This window comes from Rhyacophila brunnea, unplaced genomic scaffold (genome assembly GCF_057557595.1).
Source record: "Rhyacophila brunnea isolate RB1 unplaced genomic scaffold, BYU_Rbru_1.0 scaffold_5, whole genome shotgun sequence".
NCBI lineage: Eukaryota > Metazoa > Arthropoda > Insecta > Trichoptera > Rhyacophilidae > Rhyacophila > Rhyacophila brunnea.
The window spans coordinates 41,598,883-41,619,390 of NW_028233170.1; the positions used below are offsets into that span (position 1 = coordinate 41,598,883).

Consider the following 20,508-nt stretch of genomic DNA (forward strand, 5'->3'; position numbering starts at 1 on the left):
AAGATTAACAAAGTCTTCGCTTATATTTCTTATTCGATTTATAATCAAACTTTATTTTCACCAGTGACATTGAAAATAGTATGTAATACGGTTGAATTTTAAGTCAATGATAAGCATATTATCAATTAATAATAATAAACTGTGAAAAACATGAACTGAAAGAATAAATATAATATGTTTGCGAATATTAATTATAGGCATGACTTTCATGATTTTTAGTTTGATATTGAATACTTTTAGTATTTTATTATTATATTTACCATATTAATATGCCAAATATTCAACTTGAGTCTGAATATGTTTTATTATTGGTAATAAAAGCAATTCCATAGCAAGATATTTCTCCCTATTCACCATTCAGATAAAATATACTAATTGAAAGAATTTTGAATATTTTAATCATTAATTAAAATAATTTTAGCCATTGATACCAATTTATAGACATGTATGAGTAGGTATATATCATATACAGCTTTGTATAGTGAAAAATGTTACGATCTTTGTATCTTCTTTGATCAAAGATCTACGTCGCTTTTGTCACGTTTCACTGCCCAGGGCCACAGAAAAGCTCCTTTCTTGCAGACGAAAGCTTACAAAAAGCCCTTATAACGGCGACTCGACACTTACAGAGTATTCTAAGAAAGATGAAAGCTGATTAAAATAACAGTTTGTTTTTCAAATTATTTACTTAGATTTTTTACAAATAATTTAAAACGTGTCTTGAGTCTTACACGACATCATTTTTTCAAACCTCAAAAAATATAATGAAAACATAATATTATATTTCAATCGAAATAATATTTTATTTTCTGTTTTATATCAATTTAATATATTCAATACTTATACTATAAATATTACAAAATCTGGCTATTAATCAGTTTTTAATAAAAAAAAAACAACATAAATAAACTAAACATATTGGAAACGCCTTTATTGTAAGAATGGATTCTATAAGTATGAAAAATGACCGCTGGTCTTGGTATCTTAGCCTTATTCAGTAGATTATCGTTTAGTTTTATGTAATTGTAAAACATTTTTAACCATCTTCGAGCCTATAGCATTCATTCAAGTCACCAAATATAATTATAAACTATTAATAATTTAATAGCTTGAGATTGCTCGCAGAACAAAACTTGAATAGGGCGCCTGATTTCTTTATAAGTGACATCTTACTGTGTCACAAGCGTAAAGTGCTCAAGTGTCACACTCACGTATGCATGTGAAACATCAACGTGGCATGGAAAGGTGTATGTTGGGCATAATGCGTGAGAATCACAAATAAAACCAATGAATGAGGAAGCAAATAAGAGTAGGTGATGTAATATAGGTAACTAAGCAGATTAAATGGCAATGGGCTGGAGTGCTGGATATACAGTGTTACCCGTGGGGGATTAAACGCCTACAGGGATGCTCTAAAACCCGCTGGATAGACGATCTCATAAAGTGCGGTGAATAATCGTGGCAGAAACTTGGGACCTAGAAGAGTGGAGAGGGCTATGGGGAGGTCTTCATCCAGCAGTGGATTGACCCCGGCTGATGATAATAATAATGATGATACCATTATAGCACCTGCATAAATTTTAACCACATATGTTGTAGAACACTTTCTCTACATAGATAAAGCTTCAATATAAATTTTACAAATACTAATGATAAAATACATATTAATTGTCTATTAAATCCTTACTGCAGAATTTATTATGACGTGTAACAAATATTACGCTATTATTACCTGCATCAATCAAAATTTCGCACGATAACCTCTGAACCTATAATTTGATAATTAATTCAAATCGCTTTACGAACAATCATAAAAATGTATAGAGTATGCCATATATGTGACATAATTAAAAACAATTCATAAACAGTGACTATAAACAACAGTGCATACGAATTTACATAGTAATGTATTATGGCTATAAATTCAATTTAACCACATAGAAAACAACGTTGAGGTATTACCATCAAATTTTGTACACTATAACAAAGTCAAAGCTCTTTAGCTCAATAATGAATTTTCTTTACATATTATGTTTTTTTTATATTAACAATGTATTTACACTTTTGATTTTACATTATTAATGAATCAATAATATGAAAATGTATGATTTGCTCATTTCTCGTGGTTTAACCTCCAACATGTCCGAGTGCAATATTTGCTGTGAACGCATTTCAAAGGAATAAATAAATAATATTGTATAGTACACACACCACCTTTAGAAGTATATTGAGTATTATTCCAATAGAGTCTCTTTGATATACACTCCGAAGACTCTTATTTGCAGTTCAATCGGTGCAGCTCTAAAAATTCCCAGGCTACAATAGCATCATAAATAAACTGTACGTGAAAGTCTGTGAAAAACGATTATTTCATCATCATCACAATCAGTGGTTTAATAAGCCACGGTGGATACTAGCCTTCTGTCATAGCTTTCTTCATCTTTTTCAATCCTTGGTGAGTATTTTTCTAGGATTTAAAAGTCTGCACCAACTCCCAGTATCCTAGTTAACACCATCCTACCAAAGACTCATACCACATGATTACAGATATTACCATAGACTGGCGTATTAACTCACTGTATTGATAATGTTGATGTTTATATATGTTTCATCGATTACAAGAAAGCATTCGATAGTGTTAGGCATCCTAAACTTCTCGAACTCTTACAGGAGAAAGGCATCGATGCAAGAGATAACTAACTTATATTGGAATCAAAGAGCGAATATTAAGATTGAAAACGAAATCAGTGGAGAGGTAAAAATTTGTCGCGGTATAAGACAGGGGTGTATATTGTCACTTTTGCTATTTAACATGTACTCGGAAGCTATTTTCAAGGAAGCCTTACAAGGTGAATCGGTAGGTATTATGGTTAATGCCAAACATAGTAACAATATACGATATTCCGATGATACTGTGATGATTGCTGATAGTTTAAAGAGTTTACATCAACTGGTAGAAAAGGTTAATTAGGTCAGTAATTCTTATGGTTTAAAAATGAACCTCAAGAAAACAAAACTATTACTAGTATCAAAAACAGCGACACCAGACACCAACACAAATTTTGTCATTAACAGCGAACCAATCGAACGTGTGACCCATTATAAATATTTAAGTACATGGGTCAATGAGAAATGGGACCAGTTTCAGGAAATAAAAACTAGAATTGAGATCGCAAGGAGCGCCTTTCTCAAAATGAGACGCCTCCTTAGCAATCGAGATCTTAACCTAGGTCTGAGACTGCGTATGGTACGTTGTTATGTGCTCTCAATTCTTTTCTATGGTATGGAAGTATGGACACTAAACCAAGAGATGTCACGGAGACTTGAAGCTTTCGAGATGTGGCTGTATAGACGCATTCCCAAAATTCCTTGGACTGACCGGGTGACAAATGTTGAAGTTCTCAATCGAATGGGGAAAGACCAAAAGGTTCTACGTAGTATCAAAACCAGGAAACTACAATACCTCGGCCACATTATGAGAGGACAAAAATACAGCATTCCCCAACTCGTCATTCAAGGAAAGATCAATGGGGAGCGTAGCAGAGGACAGCGCCGCATTTCGTGGCTTAAGAACCTCCGTGATTGGTACGAGTGCAGCTCCACCAAACTGTTTCAGGTAGCAGACGACAAAGATAAGATCGCCTTGATGGGGGCTGACCTCCGCTAGGGGATGGCACAATAAGAAGAATTGAGTGTTTGTAACGTGGTCGTACTAGTTTAAGATTTAGCGGATACTTCCAATTCCAAAACTCAAAAGTTTTATAAGTTTTAAAGCCTTTATAAGTTATCACGTCTCCCAGCCATACAAAAACACAGATAGATTGAGCGTATTTGACAACAGCTTTTGACCACCACATGACATAACTTTGACATCTTTGACTTATTCTGCCCCCATAAGCAAAAAAGCAGCTATTTTCCAAAGTCACATTTTTAGATAATAAGACATCTACGTTTTTTTAAGTTTTTTAAATACATTTTTAAATAATGTGGATCATTTTGATATATTATGATATAAGCAAAAACCAGTATATGAAAATATACTATAGTATAATATTAAAAACATCGATGCTGTGTCTTTGCTTATGAAACTCGTTATAATGTCTTTTTGTTTAGAATAATTACCGTTTTTGTGATATAAAACGGAAAACAATAATATGTCGATTAGTATACTGAAATAAATTTTATACCGCTTTTGACTTTATGCCAAACGGTTCAGAATTTCACGTAGAGCATTATCTGTACACTAACTCAATTTATGATTTTTATAGAAAAGCTGCCTTTTTTCTTATGAGGGCAGTATTTTCATCCAAATAAAAATTGTATTTTAAAGTAAAAGAGGAAACTAAATTATTTAAAAGTCGTTTATCACTTAACAGGTCTGCTTGTAGCAAGCTGTAACACTGCAAGCATTTCAATAGTAGAATAGTAACGGACAACACTGTTATCATTAAGTGTTTTCAGCAATTAAACAATCTGCCATACTTTTAGTATTTAATATAATTTAATATTGAATATACTATAGAATTTGAGAGCATCAGTTGTTTGTTCTCCCAAGGTACAGAACTAACCTGCCATTGGTGGTGCGAATTGGGAGGGCAATAACTCTGTTCAACCAAATCGCTTCGAATGTTGATATATTCCACCTACGTGAGGATAAGTAAAGGTGGGCGTTGTTTTATAAATTCTTAAAATAGGGTCCACTGCTCATTCGGTGGGCTTCCATGCTTTATAATTTATTATTTTCATATTTTTTTATCTTTTATTTTACTTTTCCTGATTTTTGATACCTACCGCATATTGATTTCTTTTTTACACTGTTTAAAACAATTTCTTTCTTTTTAAATGTCTTATTATGAACGTCTTAAATAATTAATTTGTAATGTTGACGGTATGTAAAAATAAACCAATTTGAAATTGAAATTAATAATAAATAAATGAGTTCCAAATTGCTATTATAATAAATATGTACAAAATGATATTACGTAGGTACAACATTATAATATTATGTTATATCATATACAAGCATATATTTCTGTTGAAAGATAACAATTCGTTTATTTTGATTATCTACTATTCCGTAAATTCAAATAGTAAAGCACAATTGTTACGGGTTGCCAACCGTAAAAGTTTTTATTTAGATGTCGAGTTTTTTAATGTTTGCAATAATGGCTGTCAGACACACCTCATCCTAATTTCTACAAACATGCAAAACGCTATGCAGTTTCGTGTTGGATTTATCTTAATTGACAGTAATTAGACATTTGCATGCTATTAAATTTATATATTATATATATATAGATATATACCTCTATATATAATATATACTTTATTTGAAACAGAAAATTATTTTATATAAAAACATGTACGATTCAAATGTTTAATATTATATTACCAGTAAATTATGTTTATTTTAATAAATTTGAAATAAATATTATTTATATTAATTATAAGTAAATGTTTTTAGATAATATTATTAAGCATAAATTGTTTTGAGTAAGAATTAAATTGTATAATCACTAGAAAAAAACAGCTAAAAAGTTAAACAAAGATGTTGTTAATAGTTTAACGTTAACAAATTTACATTATAAATTATTTTATTACACCAATTTAAATTTACTTTTCTTCGACACTCTCTTCATGGTGGACATGCATTGTATTTTTAATTTAATTTAATAAAACGCAAATTTTTTTATCGTATTTTTTCCACTTTATTTCATATCTGGACCGGTTTCATCCGCCTCAGAGAGACATTTTCAACTAAAGAATATTCAATACAACAAGCATTATTTTATAAAAGTGTATGATCAAATTTTAATAATATTATGTCTATATCGAAACCGGTCCAGATATTAAATAAAAATGGAAAATTACGATTAAAAAATTCAAGTTTTATTAAATTAAATTAATTATAATATACAGATAACAATAAAAAAATACCTCAGTACCTACGCCACTAATACACAAAGAGATTAATCAAATCCGTTCCTTAGAACACCTATTCTTCATTATTGTAGAATTTAAAAAAACCCATTAGCAGTTATATAAATTAATTATACATTAAAACTATCCTTTTTGCATAATAAATATAGATATTATCAAATCAAATCAAATCAAATGTATTTATTTTACATATAATGAACATAACAAATTATAAATTCAAAGCGTTCACGACATGATATAAAATAAGTGTTAATATTTTTTTTAAATAAAAATACAAAGATGCGTGAGTTAATAATACAATAAGTAATAAAATAAGAAATAAAAAAAAGAAAATAAATAAATTAAATAACAAAATAAATGTAGATGGAAGCACACAGGGTGAACTTTGATAGACCCTATCTTAAAAACTTATAAAACAACGTACACCTAAATTCACCCTCACGTAAGTGGAATATATCAATATCCGAAGCGATTTCAATAAACATGGTTACTGCCCTCCCAATTGGCATTACTAATTATATCAGGTAGCCGCTAGATACATATAAAAAATGAGCTCACATGGTAGGATTTATCAACTGCAAAAAATATAGGTATGTTATCCTTAATACTATATAAGTGAAACTAGTAGCATGTTAAATAATTCTGTTTATCGTGAATATGATTTTAATATTAATATTACCACTATAAATAATCAAGTAAAAATATGATGCTTTTCGAAGGGGTTTTATTACATTTTTATTTACGAGAACTGGTTTTAATCAATTTTCAATCTATGCTCCGGATTTAAATAAACGTTGAAGCGGACACTCTATCACTTGTCCATTGTAGTATGGATTTTCGAACAACGCCAAATCTTTCGAAAACATTAATAATTCCAAGGAACATTATAGATATTTTTCTATATTCGACGAAGGTTTTTTGTAAAGTGATATGATATTATTATGTTAACCCATATAGACACGCACTCGCCTCTTGGATTCTTGTGATGTCTATATATAAATTAAAAACAGTGAAAAAGTTCTCGTGTATAATAATTAAGCACCGCTCTTAATATTGCTAAGTAGAACACGTTTAGCTAAGTCTTAGACAGAGGCTGTCAATCACTTAAATCCTTGAGCAAGCTTTAGCAGGACAGCTAAAAAGTTTTCGCCGCTTCCCAGCGTGTAATGTATGTAAACCGGCAAAGGTCCGTGCGTTTGCTGCATACTTAAAATAGCCAAAGAAGGCAATAAGATTTGTTTCCTAGTTTAATTTATCATTCGCTCGTTTAACTGGGTTTCTCATTACGGAGTTGGATTTAACTTGCTGGTCACGAGTCACGCAAACAGAGCATAATAGGGGTGTCCTGATTCGGCCTTGTCTTTTAAAACGTCGTTAGGAACGGATTGGAAGTTAGTAGTAAAGAAAATACTTACTTACTATCCCGCAATAACTCTTTTAAAATACTATTATACGAACCCTCTCTTGTACGTAATAAAAACATTTCATTAACACTCTTTTCAACTAATCTATATAATAATTTATTATCCATTCATTATCCACATGCCCAACGTAGGTCAAAATGGAGTTTTTATGCTATTTCCAAAGCATTAGCCTGAACATGTTCAAACACGCGCGTTAACATGATCTTACTCCCTACTTCAGTGATAGTTTATCAATTTATGGCTACGGCCGTATGTTGTAGCCTAACTACTGGGAAACGCCAATAGAAATGGCGTAGGTATTTCAAAAAAATACTAACTTATTCTTAGGTCAATAATTATTTTAAAACAATTGTAGGATGTTTTATCACATTTTAATGGTCAAAGACATAGCTTATAATCAGTATCTTTAGAATTATCTTCAAATGTGGTAATCTTGCCCATTTTAAAAAAAAATAAAATGCCTAATTCTTGTCAAATTTGGGATCACAGAGATTATAAACATAATTTTTTTATCGTAAATATTTCACTATAATAATGTCAACATATATTTTACTAATGGTTTTGTAAATGTGACTAAATATTAATAAATCTAAAAAATTTCAACACCACTGCACATGGATGTACTGAAATATGACTATATTCTAAAACATTAGATCGAGAGGTTTAAAATAATACTATTTTATGTCATAAAAATACTGTATGCAGTCATCAAATATTTAAAATAAATATAAAGGATAACAAGGCTTCAAAATTATATAAATAAATTATCTACAACGTTTAAGGAATGTTCAGGGTAATGCTTTTAAAATACTATAGAATCTCCATTTTTACCTACGTTGAGCATGTGGGCCTTTAACAACGCAGAATGAAAATATGACAATTTTAAAAATACCTAGTCTGCAGTATAATATGTACCTACGTCGAAATTGCTAAGCTACGTTGCAATACCCTTCTAAATAATAATGGCGATATAGACTGTATTTAAACGAGTTTGAGTTTTGTAGAGTAGAGTAGATTGAGGGATGGATTCCAGACACAAACTTTTTTCGACGAGACTCCTAGACTCTTGGAGCACAACTGGACCCTAGTCACTCACTCACACTTGTTATATTGTTTATTATGGAGTTGAGTTACACGTCACTCGCGCGGCGGATCATTTTGTATTATGGATGCTTTCGTTTTATATTTAATTTAATTTTTGGTATTCCTGCGGCGATCGATTTTGCACTTAAATTGAATGTACCCGAGAGAACATGGAAGGACAGGATATAGGATTATTTAGAGGGGGTATTACAGGGAATTGGCCCAAATTAAAATATAGTATAACATATTCATGCAATAACTCTTGGTAACATTATTTCTTAAAACTTAAAACTTACCAAAATGCATTGGTTTAACACTATCAACATGTACTCACTTATTTATGCCATAATATCATTATTATATTATACTACCCTATTTTCACTAAATTTTATTAAAAAGGGTAATTATTAAATATATAAAAAAGTGATATTATTAAATGCGACTTCTACAGTATGGTTTTTATGTCATATCTATATTCTAAGGAACACCCCCTTCTCGCGTTTTATGAATACCTCTATGCCTTGATCACCGCCTGTATTATATTTTCACGGCACTAAGACGTATCGGCTTTAATAAAGATATCTTCCTTTTTCTACTCAAGCTGTAAAGAGTTGTTGAAATAAATTACCTACCTACACAATGAATATATATAATATAAATTTTTAAATTCACAATTCCATGTAATTAAAAATAGACAAGTCGAAATATTAATTCTGTATATAAACTTTTTGGTATGTACTGAAACAAAATTTCAATTTAAATCTAGTTGCTATGTAATTATTAGGTCCCTTTTGTGTTACCTTTATACTATCATATATTATTATGCTGCATGTGAAGGATGAATGGTTGATTGTAAACTATCCTGCTCATAGAAACTTTAGTCTATGAATGAATACGGACATTGCAGTATAAGTGACGATTGCAAATTTACGTTCATGTCTTTACACACTTCCACTTACACTGAACCAATACAACATCGTCAAAACTTGTTTTTGGATTATATAAAATTTGAATGAATTAATGAAAATATAAATAATAAATTAGTACAATTTAGATGAACAGTACATTATTGAAAGTACAATGGATTTAAAGTCAAATTCCATCAAGTACCATCGGTCGATAGTATTAATAATATAATACATCATTGATAATAAAAACACTTTATAATAAGACACAAAAATGCTAAAAACTTTTTTATACGAACCAGTTAAATCTTTGAATTCCGTTTCACGCATAGATATTATGTATGTGATAATGTTAAAACAGCCACTAATTGTATTTGTTTAGTAATTTATTATAATATCGTCGTCTCAAAAGCAAAAGGGCATTTGTGATATTTTCAGTTATAAATTTAGTTTTGTTTGTAATTTTTTTCTCTACATTATAGGCAAAATATTGTTTAAGGAGATACATCCATGAAATCACAATTTATGAAATAAAATAAAGGTCACTTGTGTATTTGTAAACTAATCTTCAATTAACGTAAAATAAAAACGTACAAATATTTACACGATATTGCCAGTATATGTACAGTGGTATCAAAAATAATATAAGAAAAGGATAATGTGTGTAATTATTTTTAAATGTATAAAGACTTTTCTATAAAAAAACCCCTTGTGACGAGAATCTCCTCAAAAAGTTTAAAATAAAAAAATGCTAAAAATTACAATTTAATTTTTGAGTTATGTCACCTGTCCTTTGAATTCCATTTCAAAATATTAAGAAATAACCTCCACACGATTTTTTTTTCACTAAAAAAACTTAAAATGCGTTTTCTCGAAACTCTATTTTTGCCCAAGTGGCCTTTTACTTTTGGGGCAACGATGCCTTACAATCTTGAGAACCTCACAATATTCATTCAATTATCATGTTTTCCATTAAAACATAACATTAATAAAATTAACAAATTACATTTGAGTTATTAATATTACGATAACGTTTCAATTCGAATTATTATCATGCTATTGATAAAACATTGGATGTTATACTGGTGTCATTATTGAAATGGGAGTTAATGAATTTTTTCGTTCGTTTTTTTGTTACGCTCGAATAGAAACTTTCTTTTCAATGACGCGCGTAATGACCTTTAAAGGTCTACAAATTACATTGTGTCTTTGTGGACCGACAAATTTTGCGTGATTATTTACCTTTTTTCATTATTTTGTGAACTTTCGCGGTGATTCATGAAGAGATTAAAAACGTCTGTAACCTATATATCATTATTTACTATTTTATAAGGCAGTGCTATTTTGAATACGCGGTGTAAAAAACAAACTTTTTTTTCTTTTAAACAAAATCGATTTTTCAATGAAGTGATACATCAAAATTGAACTTATAGCAGTAAACTATAGTTTGGAAATCTGTTTACCATAAAGCGTAACAGTTCAAATTAAACAATTGAATACGAAGACAAACAATGGTATGCAATGTAATAAAATTCAGAAGAAATCTTAAATAAAATAATTACAAGATAAAAAGAACTTTTTTATATATACAACGTTTTTAAATTTTCTGTTGAATCATATAAACTTGACTTGACTAGCTTAAACGATCAAACAAATTTGTACTTGATAGAAATACTGAATAATGAAATATCATTTCATATTGATTTCCATAGTAACGCACGTATATAATATTATTTAATAATTTAGTTGCTAGGACCCCTAGCAACCAATAATGGCATAGAAATAACTTTTCATACAAAACAGAATTAACTAAAAATGAATTCGATTCTACTTAAAGATGACTAAAAGTATTAAAAATGCATTGGCATCGTGTTCTGATATTTTTTAGAAGTTTCAAATATTTAGCTAGTCGGTAAATAAGTAAAAAATCGATTGCAAGATTTGTACCGGACAAATAAGAATACGACCTAAGAAAATAGTTGTAAAATGGCAACAAACATAACTCAAAGGACAGACTTTTATCTATTCACTATTTGGTTTTTATTTTTACAATTATGACTAATTACGTTTCTTTTTTGTTACAGGGTCATATCTTAAGCCATAATGTAACGGCAAGGATAGTTAGAAGCAATCAAAGTTTGGTCCTGCAGAGAGTGGCTCGTCACAGCGCTGGAAGATATTCCTGCTCCGCCACAAATCCTGAAGGAGAAACTGTCAGCAATGAGCTCACTCTGAGAGTAAAATGTAAGTTACTATATAATTATTACAATTTATTGAACCCACGTTGTTATAAACCTAACCGCTCGGCTGTCGTTGGCGTATCTACATCTCTAAAATTACATTATTACGCTAATCAACCAAGCGTGATACAAACCCACATAGCTAAAAATACATAATTCTAGATTCTTAAATTCTGGGTAAAATAATGCAATAAAAATAATTTTAATAATATCTAAGTATTGTGGAGTGCAAGTGGCAATAAGAAATTTGGATTACTCCAACTGTAAGTTGAAGGGTAATATATCATTAACTTGATTTAAATTATTACGTCAGCACTTCAGTATTAGTAGTACAGTTGAAATATAAGCTTAGTGGGTAGTCATTGCCTGAAATTTGAAAAACGTGAGTTCGTTTTCAAAAAATATCACTTGGTCTATTATTTATTTTTCAAAACTACGTAAGTTAATTATATGAAGCATATATTCGTACACTCATGAGAAGGTGGCTAATTAATTGAAAGTAATGATTAAAAGTTTAAACTGTGTACAATAATATATCAGTAATTTTCAACGAGTGTATCGTATGTCACAATAAAATTAATGTCCTCCTAATGTGTCACCATTTTTTTACAAAGAACAATATTAGATTCTGCTATAGCACAGATTAACCAGGCTGTTATAATTATCAATTAGTAATTAACGAGTGTATCTTATTAAAATACTTTATTGAATTCAATTAATTAACATAAATCGGATATTTAACATAACCTATTGCTATGAATTCCTGTACAAAAGTCATCCTTACACTAACTATATACGCAATAATATAATATAGGTTGCACACTGTATAAGTGTACAGGGATCTAGTGTTACTTGGATTGTTCCCCCGGACAGGGGTTACTACGAGAAAATCTAGATTCCTTATAAATACAGCAAGTATTTAACAGAAACATTATACAATATGTATTTTATGGTGTAAACCTTACAATTCACAGTCGATACTACACTCTATACAATATTTATTTCTGAAGGATTTTTTTATTAATTGATTATATACATCGATAACATATTATTATTGTGGTAATATAGATAGTTTTGAACTTATTATATTCACTACTTATTATAAAGGTATATTGCACATATTATATATTGATATAAAAAACGTTCCTTGTAATAATATTCAACAATATAAACTAACTTATTGATTCACGTTGTATATCAAATAATATTTTATAACAATATCATCCAAGTTTTTAATAACCCGTACCCATGACAATGATCGACGAATATAGAACTATCTAGGTAATCATTTGTGATCATTATTTAGCAGCTCATCCACATGATGTGTATTACGTACTAAAACTGATAACTTCATAAAATGTGTGATACCAAGTCGTAGTAACTATCAATTTAGGTACTAAAATTCACTCACTAAAATTGAGACGTTTTAAGATTTGTAAAAAAACATGATAAAAATTACTCATTATTATATAAAGGAAATATACCAATATAAATTAAAATACCAATCGAACGTGTAACCCATTATAAATATTTTATTATTTTATAAGACATGGGTCAATTAGAAATGAGACTAGTCTCAGGAAATAAAAACTAGAATTGAGATTGCAAGGAATGCCTTTCTCAAAATGAGACGCCTCCTTAGCAATCGACACCTTAACCTAAGTCTGAGACTGCATATGGTACGTTGTTATGTTCTCTCAATTCTTTTTGATGGTATGGAAGTATGGACGCTAAACCAAGAGATGTCATGGAGACTTGAAACTTTCGAGATGTGGCAGTATAAACGCATCCCCAAAATTCCTTGGACTGACCGGATGACAAATGTTGAAATTCTCAATCAAATGGGGAAGGACCGATAAGTTCTACGTAGTATCAAAACCAGGAAACTACAGTACCTCGGCCACATTATGAGAGGACAAAAGTACAGCATTCTCCAACTTGTCATTCGGGGAAAGATCAATGGTAAGTGTAGCAGAGGACGGCGCCGCATTTTGTGGCTTAAGAACCTCCGTGATTGGTACGAGTACAGCTCCACTGAACTGTTCCGGGTAGCAGATGACAAATGTAAGATTGCCTTGATGGTGGCCAACCTCCGCTAGGAGATGGCATATTAAGAAGAGCATAAGGAATGTAACAACTAATTCTATTATTTTGACAATGCTTGTTGAGCCGTGTGAATTGACTAAAAGGTTAAATGTGTCATTTTATTAAAAAGGTTGAAAAATACTGCTCTACATTCATACTACGTCTTAAATGAAGATAATAACAATGGTTTTCAAGAATACCATCATATTTATGACAAGTCCATTACATAGGCCTATATAAAATTCATGATGCGAAAATAATTATTGCAAGTGACAGAATTTACGTACTCGTACTTTGACATTTTCGTTTTAATCTAAGTGTGTGAATTTTTTACATTTCGCGGTAATATCTCTCTTTTTACTGTACCGCATTATTATATAAACTCACGAAAAACAGAATGATAAACAGACAGTTGTATTTTTACCGAAAAAATATATACATCTCACGAGACTTTGTGAGTAGGTACCAACCAAAAAAAGTCTAAACACGACATTTACATTATCTCATAAAAAAGTTTGCAGCATTTTCCATCAATATCGTCAAATTTTATGAACGAATAAATACAATCATTCGTTTTCTTTTTCGCACTTTTCGAACAAATACAATTTTATTTTATTTGACAGTATAAAAATGTTACCTTCTGGAAATAAAAATATACATATTTTATTACCTTTTACATTAGATTTAATAGTAAGTATCATAACTATTTTAGGTATTCATACGATCAGAGCCAACTAGCAATAACCAGCTACTTTGATAGGTCTTGCACTCGGATTTGTGTCCAAACCATATAGTGATAGAATATATTATAGATATTAATCATTATTATGAAATATATCTACCAACATACTTAATAATAATTACTAAATAAAATATTGACTTGAGGTGCGTAGGTGCGTAGGTTTTGTCGTAGGTATTTAGAATTAATACTGCCAAGTGCTTTCTTTGTTTAATTATTATTTATCTATTTAGTATATACTTTTGATGTCAAGTTAGTGTTTTAATTTTAGGCATTTATTTCATACTGGCATCAATATAAAAAAGGTTATATTAATAGTAATAGCGGATTAAGCGTTGTGGGTCCCAGGTTCAAGTCCTGTCAGGCAAATATATTGTTTTTCAATTTGTGTTCGAGTTCAAGTATGCACCGTCACTCGTAAAAATAAAAATCTCTTAATACAAACATCCAGTGTATGGAGGTCTATATGATCTTATCAGGATCGGACATGGTCAAAACAAAAAATAACTTACCTTAGGGTACCTGATTAATTACTGTCTAAGTATTTTGGATAATGCTATAGTTGGTATTATTTTTAAATGGACGATTGCTCTAATACCAGTTTTACATGAACTATTTTAAATGTATATATTACATATATTTGGCTGAGCGTATATACCCCCCCCCCCCCCTAGGACAAGTGTTAATAATTTAAGATAAGTGTCAAACAACTAAGAAAAGTGTTGTTTTCACATGATATTAATACCAAACAACTTGGGCCAAGATTTTTTTTATATAACTTTTCTAATATTTCGTGAGGTTTTTTAATATTTTAATTTTCGATTTCAAGAATCTTAAATATGTATTTAAGTCTTGTTATTTAAGAGAGTGAGTAAACATATGAGTGAATTAATTAAATTAAATAATGCTTACGAGTAAGTATTATAATTATGTTTATAATTGCATCCATATAAATTGGCGATATTTTGAATGGACTGTATATTTGAACTTTGAGTTTGTATGGATAGGGTGAACTTTAGGATGTAGGGTACTAATCTATAACAGTGCTTTAGTAAGTGGAGGAAATCCTCCTGGACTCTTGATGTACTCCTGGATACCAAGTCACTTGCACAATTTTAATGGTCCAGTTACTTATTCACTTGCGCGCGCGCGCATCTTATATTATCGTGTCTACTGGTTTGTAACTTGATGTTGATATTATGGCGATAAAGTTGGTATCGTTCTTAAATGTTCCTAGAAGGTATATTATTTTAAACAGGTGTACAAACAGCTAACTTTACTAATAATTTTATTTGGCTCATAGTGTCTAACTCTTTTTCTATCATTCACTCACATACACTCGAACATGGGCTTTTAATTATCATACTTTATCAAGTCTCCGTATTAAAATATACATGCTACACAACATTAAAATAATTTAATGTGTAAAAAATAATTAAATTAATACCATTTCATACGTCATTACAAATAATTAAATGTTAAATCTTTAAAAAAAAAAGTTCATCTTGTATATTATTATATTTAAATACACACAAGATAGAATAATTCAAAATATTAATCATAAACTCTTTGTGATCCCGAGTTTTATTATAAATCAATACTACCTACTATTAATGTTTACACATAGTGAAAGTGAAGACATCTTGTATTTATTTTAACTATTCTATGTATAGTAATATATTTTCCGTACAATCTTTCTAATTATAACATTTTTGCAATAGATTATTATGAAATATTACCACTATTATTTGAACGTAATACAACTGTGCAAGTATGGTATCACTGTTTATTATCAATTTTATTTTCTTCTGGAAAGACATCGTGGAGTTTATAAACGAGTACCTATATCAACGTTTAGTTCTTTTCTATATCAAAAATAAGCCAAACCTGGTTCCTTCCGACGATATTATCAATTAGTTCAAGTTAAATTCATTTTAAATATAAAATATATATAATAATATGTAATAATACTTCATTTACTGTTTTTATAATTTCTTTTAGCGGTTATTACTACTTGGTCCATGTTTCACACGCATATAATATTATAAGCGATGGTAACATACATTATTTGAACACTTTACGCTTAAGACATAATGGGAGGTCACTTTTGAAGATACTGCTTAAGCATCCAAATGAACTTCATGCCAGTTTGGGTCTGCAAGCAATCATTTCAATTGAATTATTTTAATTTATTTCAATTTTTAAATTTTTTTTTTAACATATTGTGGACATTACAAATTATAAGTTTAAGACGTTCACAACATGACATTTAGAAACAAAGATATATAAATATACCAGTATTATGTTATGGGTTGGAATTATTAAAATATATTATTAATTGTATTAAATGTTGTCCTTTATTTCCGGTTAATAACACAAAATCACATAACATATTATTACTGGTATACTAATTTAAGGTTGAATATTACTAGGTACACAATGTGTGTTTCTTGTGAGAAATCCGGCTAAAGAGTGTTTTATATATTGGAATACTACTAAAAAAGGAACAATAAAGATGATGCAACGAACTTAAGAAATGAGCAAGATTTAACATGTAAAAGAAACAATGAACTCATTTCAGCCGGTCGAATTCGACTGGCTGACTCACTAACAGTTACAATTTTGAATGGCACATAACATCTCTCTTCAAAAGAATAAACTTATGGTATACAATTTATACCATGAGTTTGGTTAAAAGAAATTATAATCATATTAGTCCATTGGTTTTCGAAAATAGATTTTGTTGTGAACAATAGATTGTGATGTGTGACAAATAGATATAGAACAACTGAAGTCATATATAGAAAAAAAAACAATTCTTAATATTAATACATATTATAATAATGTAAATAATAACATAAACTTTTGAATGAGATTATTGTGAGGGATCTAAATAAGCTTGCTTAATTCTATTTGTGTGAACCTTAACTAACTTATTCTGAACCTTAATTGTAACATTTAATGGACTGTTAACCTTGACAATTTCGTAAGGTCCTCGGAAATTGAGAGATAATTTTTTTGATTTATTTATTTTAGAGGCGTTATTGGTTAAATGTATTTTATCACCGATTTTAACTGTTCTTGAGGTCTGTTTAAGGTTCTGTCGAGTGATTTTATTTTTATGACAAGATTCACATTGTTTAATGTAATCTTAGATGTCTTTTTTCATTTTCGTCCATTTGTATTTTAGACGTCCGCGATTTAAGGTTCTGTGATATTCTGAATGTTCGCTTATGGGAGACTCATGATATTCTTTAAGTATTTGTGGAATTTCATTATTATTAAGGTTAATTATCGTACTTATTTCTGAAGCTATTTCTTTGGATATTGATTTATCATTCGAAATACAGTGTGCAATCGATTGTTTTTGATTTGTAAGAGATTTTTCGGTTTCATTCAAGTTGACATTGACATTTTCATTTTGTTTCTCGATGAAGTCATTGTATGAATACGAAGGATTACACGCTGAAGAATTATTTATGAGAACAGTACTTTGATTGTCAATTTGAGACAAAGCGTTAGTATTTGAGTTTGTAAAATCAACGAAACTTTCGTGTTTATTAAATGGTTCGAGAGTTATTTTATTTGATAAGATATTGACTGACTTAATACTGTTGTTGACGATTGTGGCATATACTTTATTTCCTGGAAGTACCTTTGCAAGTGTACGTGATAAGTATACGTCCGGAAGTATTTGGATATTCGGTATTACACCTTCGTTAATTTCAGGATTTTGAACAACTAATTCTATAAGGGTTTTAGATCTAGGCTTTAAAGTATAGATAGGATTGATTTTAGTGAATATAGGAATAATTTCATTATATATATGTAATGTATTTGTTTCGTAGTCAATCTTTGCATTATTATTGACGAAAAAGTCATGACCTAGTAATCCGTCGAAAGGAATATTAGTGACATGGTTTGAAATGACATGGATAGTATGATGAAGTTGCATACATTTTAAAGGAAATGTTAAATTAACTGTTTCAATAGTTTTTACTGGATTCGGAGAATTATTGATACCTTTGAGCATGACAAGTTCAGTTTCATTAACAAGTTCGTTTCCATCTAGGGAACTTATTTTTACTAATGAAATGTCGGCGCCTGTATCAATCAACAATTTTAGATTTTTTTTCTTTTGTATATGGAAATTCAACATACGCTGTATTTGATTCTAATGAAAATATTTTGCCTGAATGCTTTGCACGTACTGGGAGGAGGCAGGTCTCCTGGAGTGGTGGGAGTTGATAATTTTGAGAATTTTGCGAGTTTTGAGAATTTTGTGAATTTTGCGGAGATTGATGGAAAGAAACATTTGGATTTGCTTGATTAGTTTGAAGCTGAGAAGGATTTGAATTATTTTTAAAACGATTATTGTACTGTCGTTTTCTGCACTCTTCGATTAAATGTCCTGATTTTTTGCAATATCTGCACACTTTATTTACTGAAGTTTTGAACTGATTTATGTTTTGATTATTGTAATTGAAATGATGCGACTGATTATGATAATTATTTTTAGAGTTTATGTGCATACCTTTGAAATCGTTTAAAATCTTATCCTCGTCTATAGCCATGTTTGCTGCTTCTGTTAATGTTGTTGGTTTAGACAATCGAACTACCATAGACGTTTGAGGATGGATTCCTAGCATGAAAGTATTAAGAGCGCTATCCTCGATTTGTTTAATGCGACCTTTTAACTCGTCGTCATCCTTATGTTTAAGTCTAATTGCGTTGATGAGGTTATTTCTGCAATTCTCTACACGCTGAATAAATTTGATAATAGGTTCTTTATAATTCTGTTTGCAATTTCTGAGTTCTAATTCTAATTGAGACGTATGTTTATTTTCACCGTAAGTAGTGTTTAGGAAAGATTTGAAATTTTCATAAGATTCAAATTTATAATTTGAAATTGTATATTTGGCGTTACCTACTACGCAGTGAATAATGTATTTTAACAGGACGGGTTTTAATTCATTCGGACATATCTCAAAAGCTGTATCACAGTCATTAAGAAATGGATAAAGATTTTTCTTTTCTCCATCGAAGGTTGAAATAAATTTCATCAAGGTATCTAAACTTAGTGACGACATTGTATTATTAAAGTGATTGATAATTTTCATATAAATGAAGAATAATTAATTTACCGTTCTGTTGTGGAGAATAAATACCTACACTTTACACTGTCACTGTTACAGACACTAAGCACTTGACACTCGGAGATTATGTTTTGAAGATTTTGAAGATTTGAAGACTTGGAGACTTGTAGATCTGATGGACACTTGAAGAATATGAAGCTTTAGCTTGAAGCATTTGAAGCTGGAGCTTGAAGAATTGGAGATTGGAGTTCGAAGAATTGAAGATTTGAGTTTGTAGAATTGGAGTTGGAGCTTGAAAAATTCGAGATTGGATTTCGAAGAATTGAAGATTTGAGTTTGTAGAATTAGAGTTGGAGCTTGAAGAATTCGAGTTTTGATTTTGAAGAATTGGAGATTATTCGTCGAATTCAGGAATTTGAAGATATTTGAAGACTCTTGGAGACAGGAGTTTGTTGGACTTCTCTTGTAGATTTGAAGATATAGAAGATTCTTGATTTAATGATTTTGAAGATTTAGGAGAATATACAACTTTATATTATTAATTAGATTTTTAATTTCCGTTCGTTTTTCACAACGATGTACTTTAAAAAAAACAATTAGTGTATACGTAATATTATTATGTGTTTTATTTTTAGAATTCTTGCTATTTTTAAAGAATTTGAATTCACCGTTAATTTATTTCACGTTATTTAGCTTTATCCACACTTCCTGACACCAATTTTATGTTATGGGTTGGAATTATTAAAAGATATTATTAATTGTATTTAATTGATATCCTTTATTTCCGCTTAATAACACAAAATCACATAACATATTTTTACTGGTATACTAATATAAGGTTGAATATTACTAGGTACACAATGTGTGTTTCTTGTGAGAAATCCGGCTAAAGAGTGTTTTATATATTGGAATACTACTAAAAAAGGAACAATAAAGATGATGCAACGAACTTAAGAAATGAGCAAGATTTAACATGTAAAAGAAACAATGAACTCA

At 29.9% G+C, this 20,508-nt stretch overlaps 1 protein-coding gene across 1 annotated transcript in view; it reads left to right on the forward strand.

Moving 5' to 3' along the window:
• Positions 1 to 20,508, forward strand: part of LOC147066431 (kin of IRRE-like protein 1) — a 272,466-nt gene that overhangs the window by 142,694 nt on the left and 109,264 nt on the right. Inside the window, exon 9 of the mRNA XM_085955539.1 lies at positions 11,437 to 11,596. Coding sequence (XP_085811665.1) covers positions 11,437 to 11,596 — 160 coding nt within the window. The remainder of the gene's footprint in view (positions 1 to 11,436; positions 11,597 to 20,508) is intronic.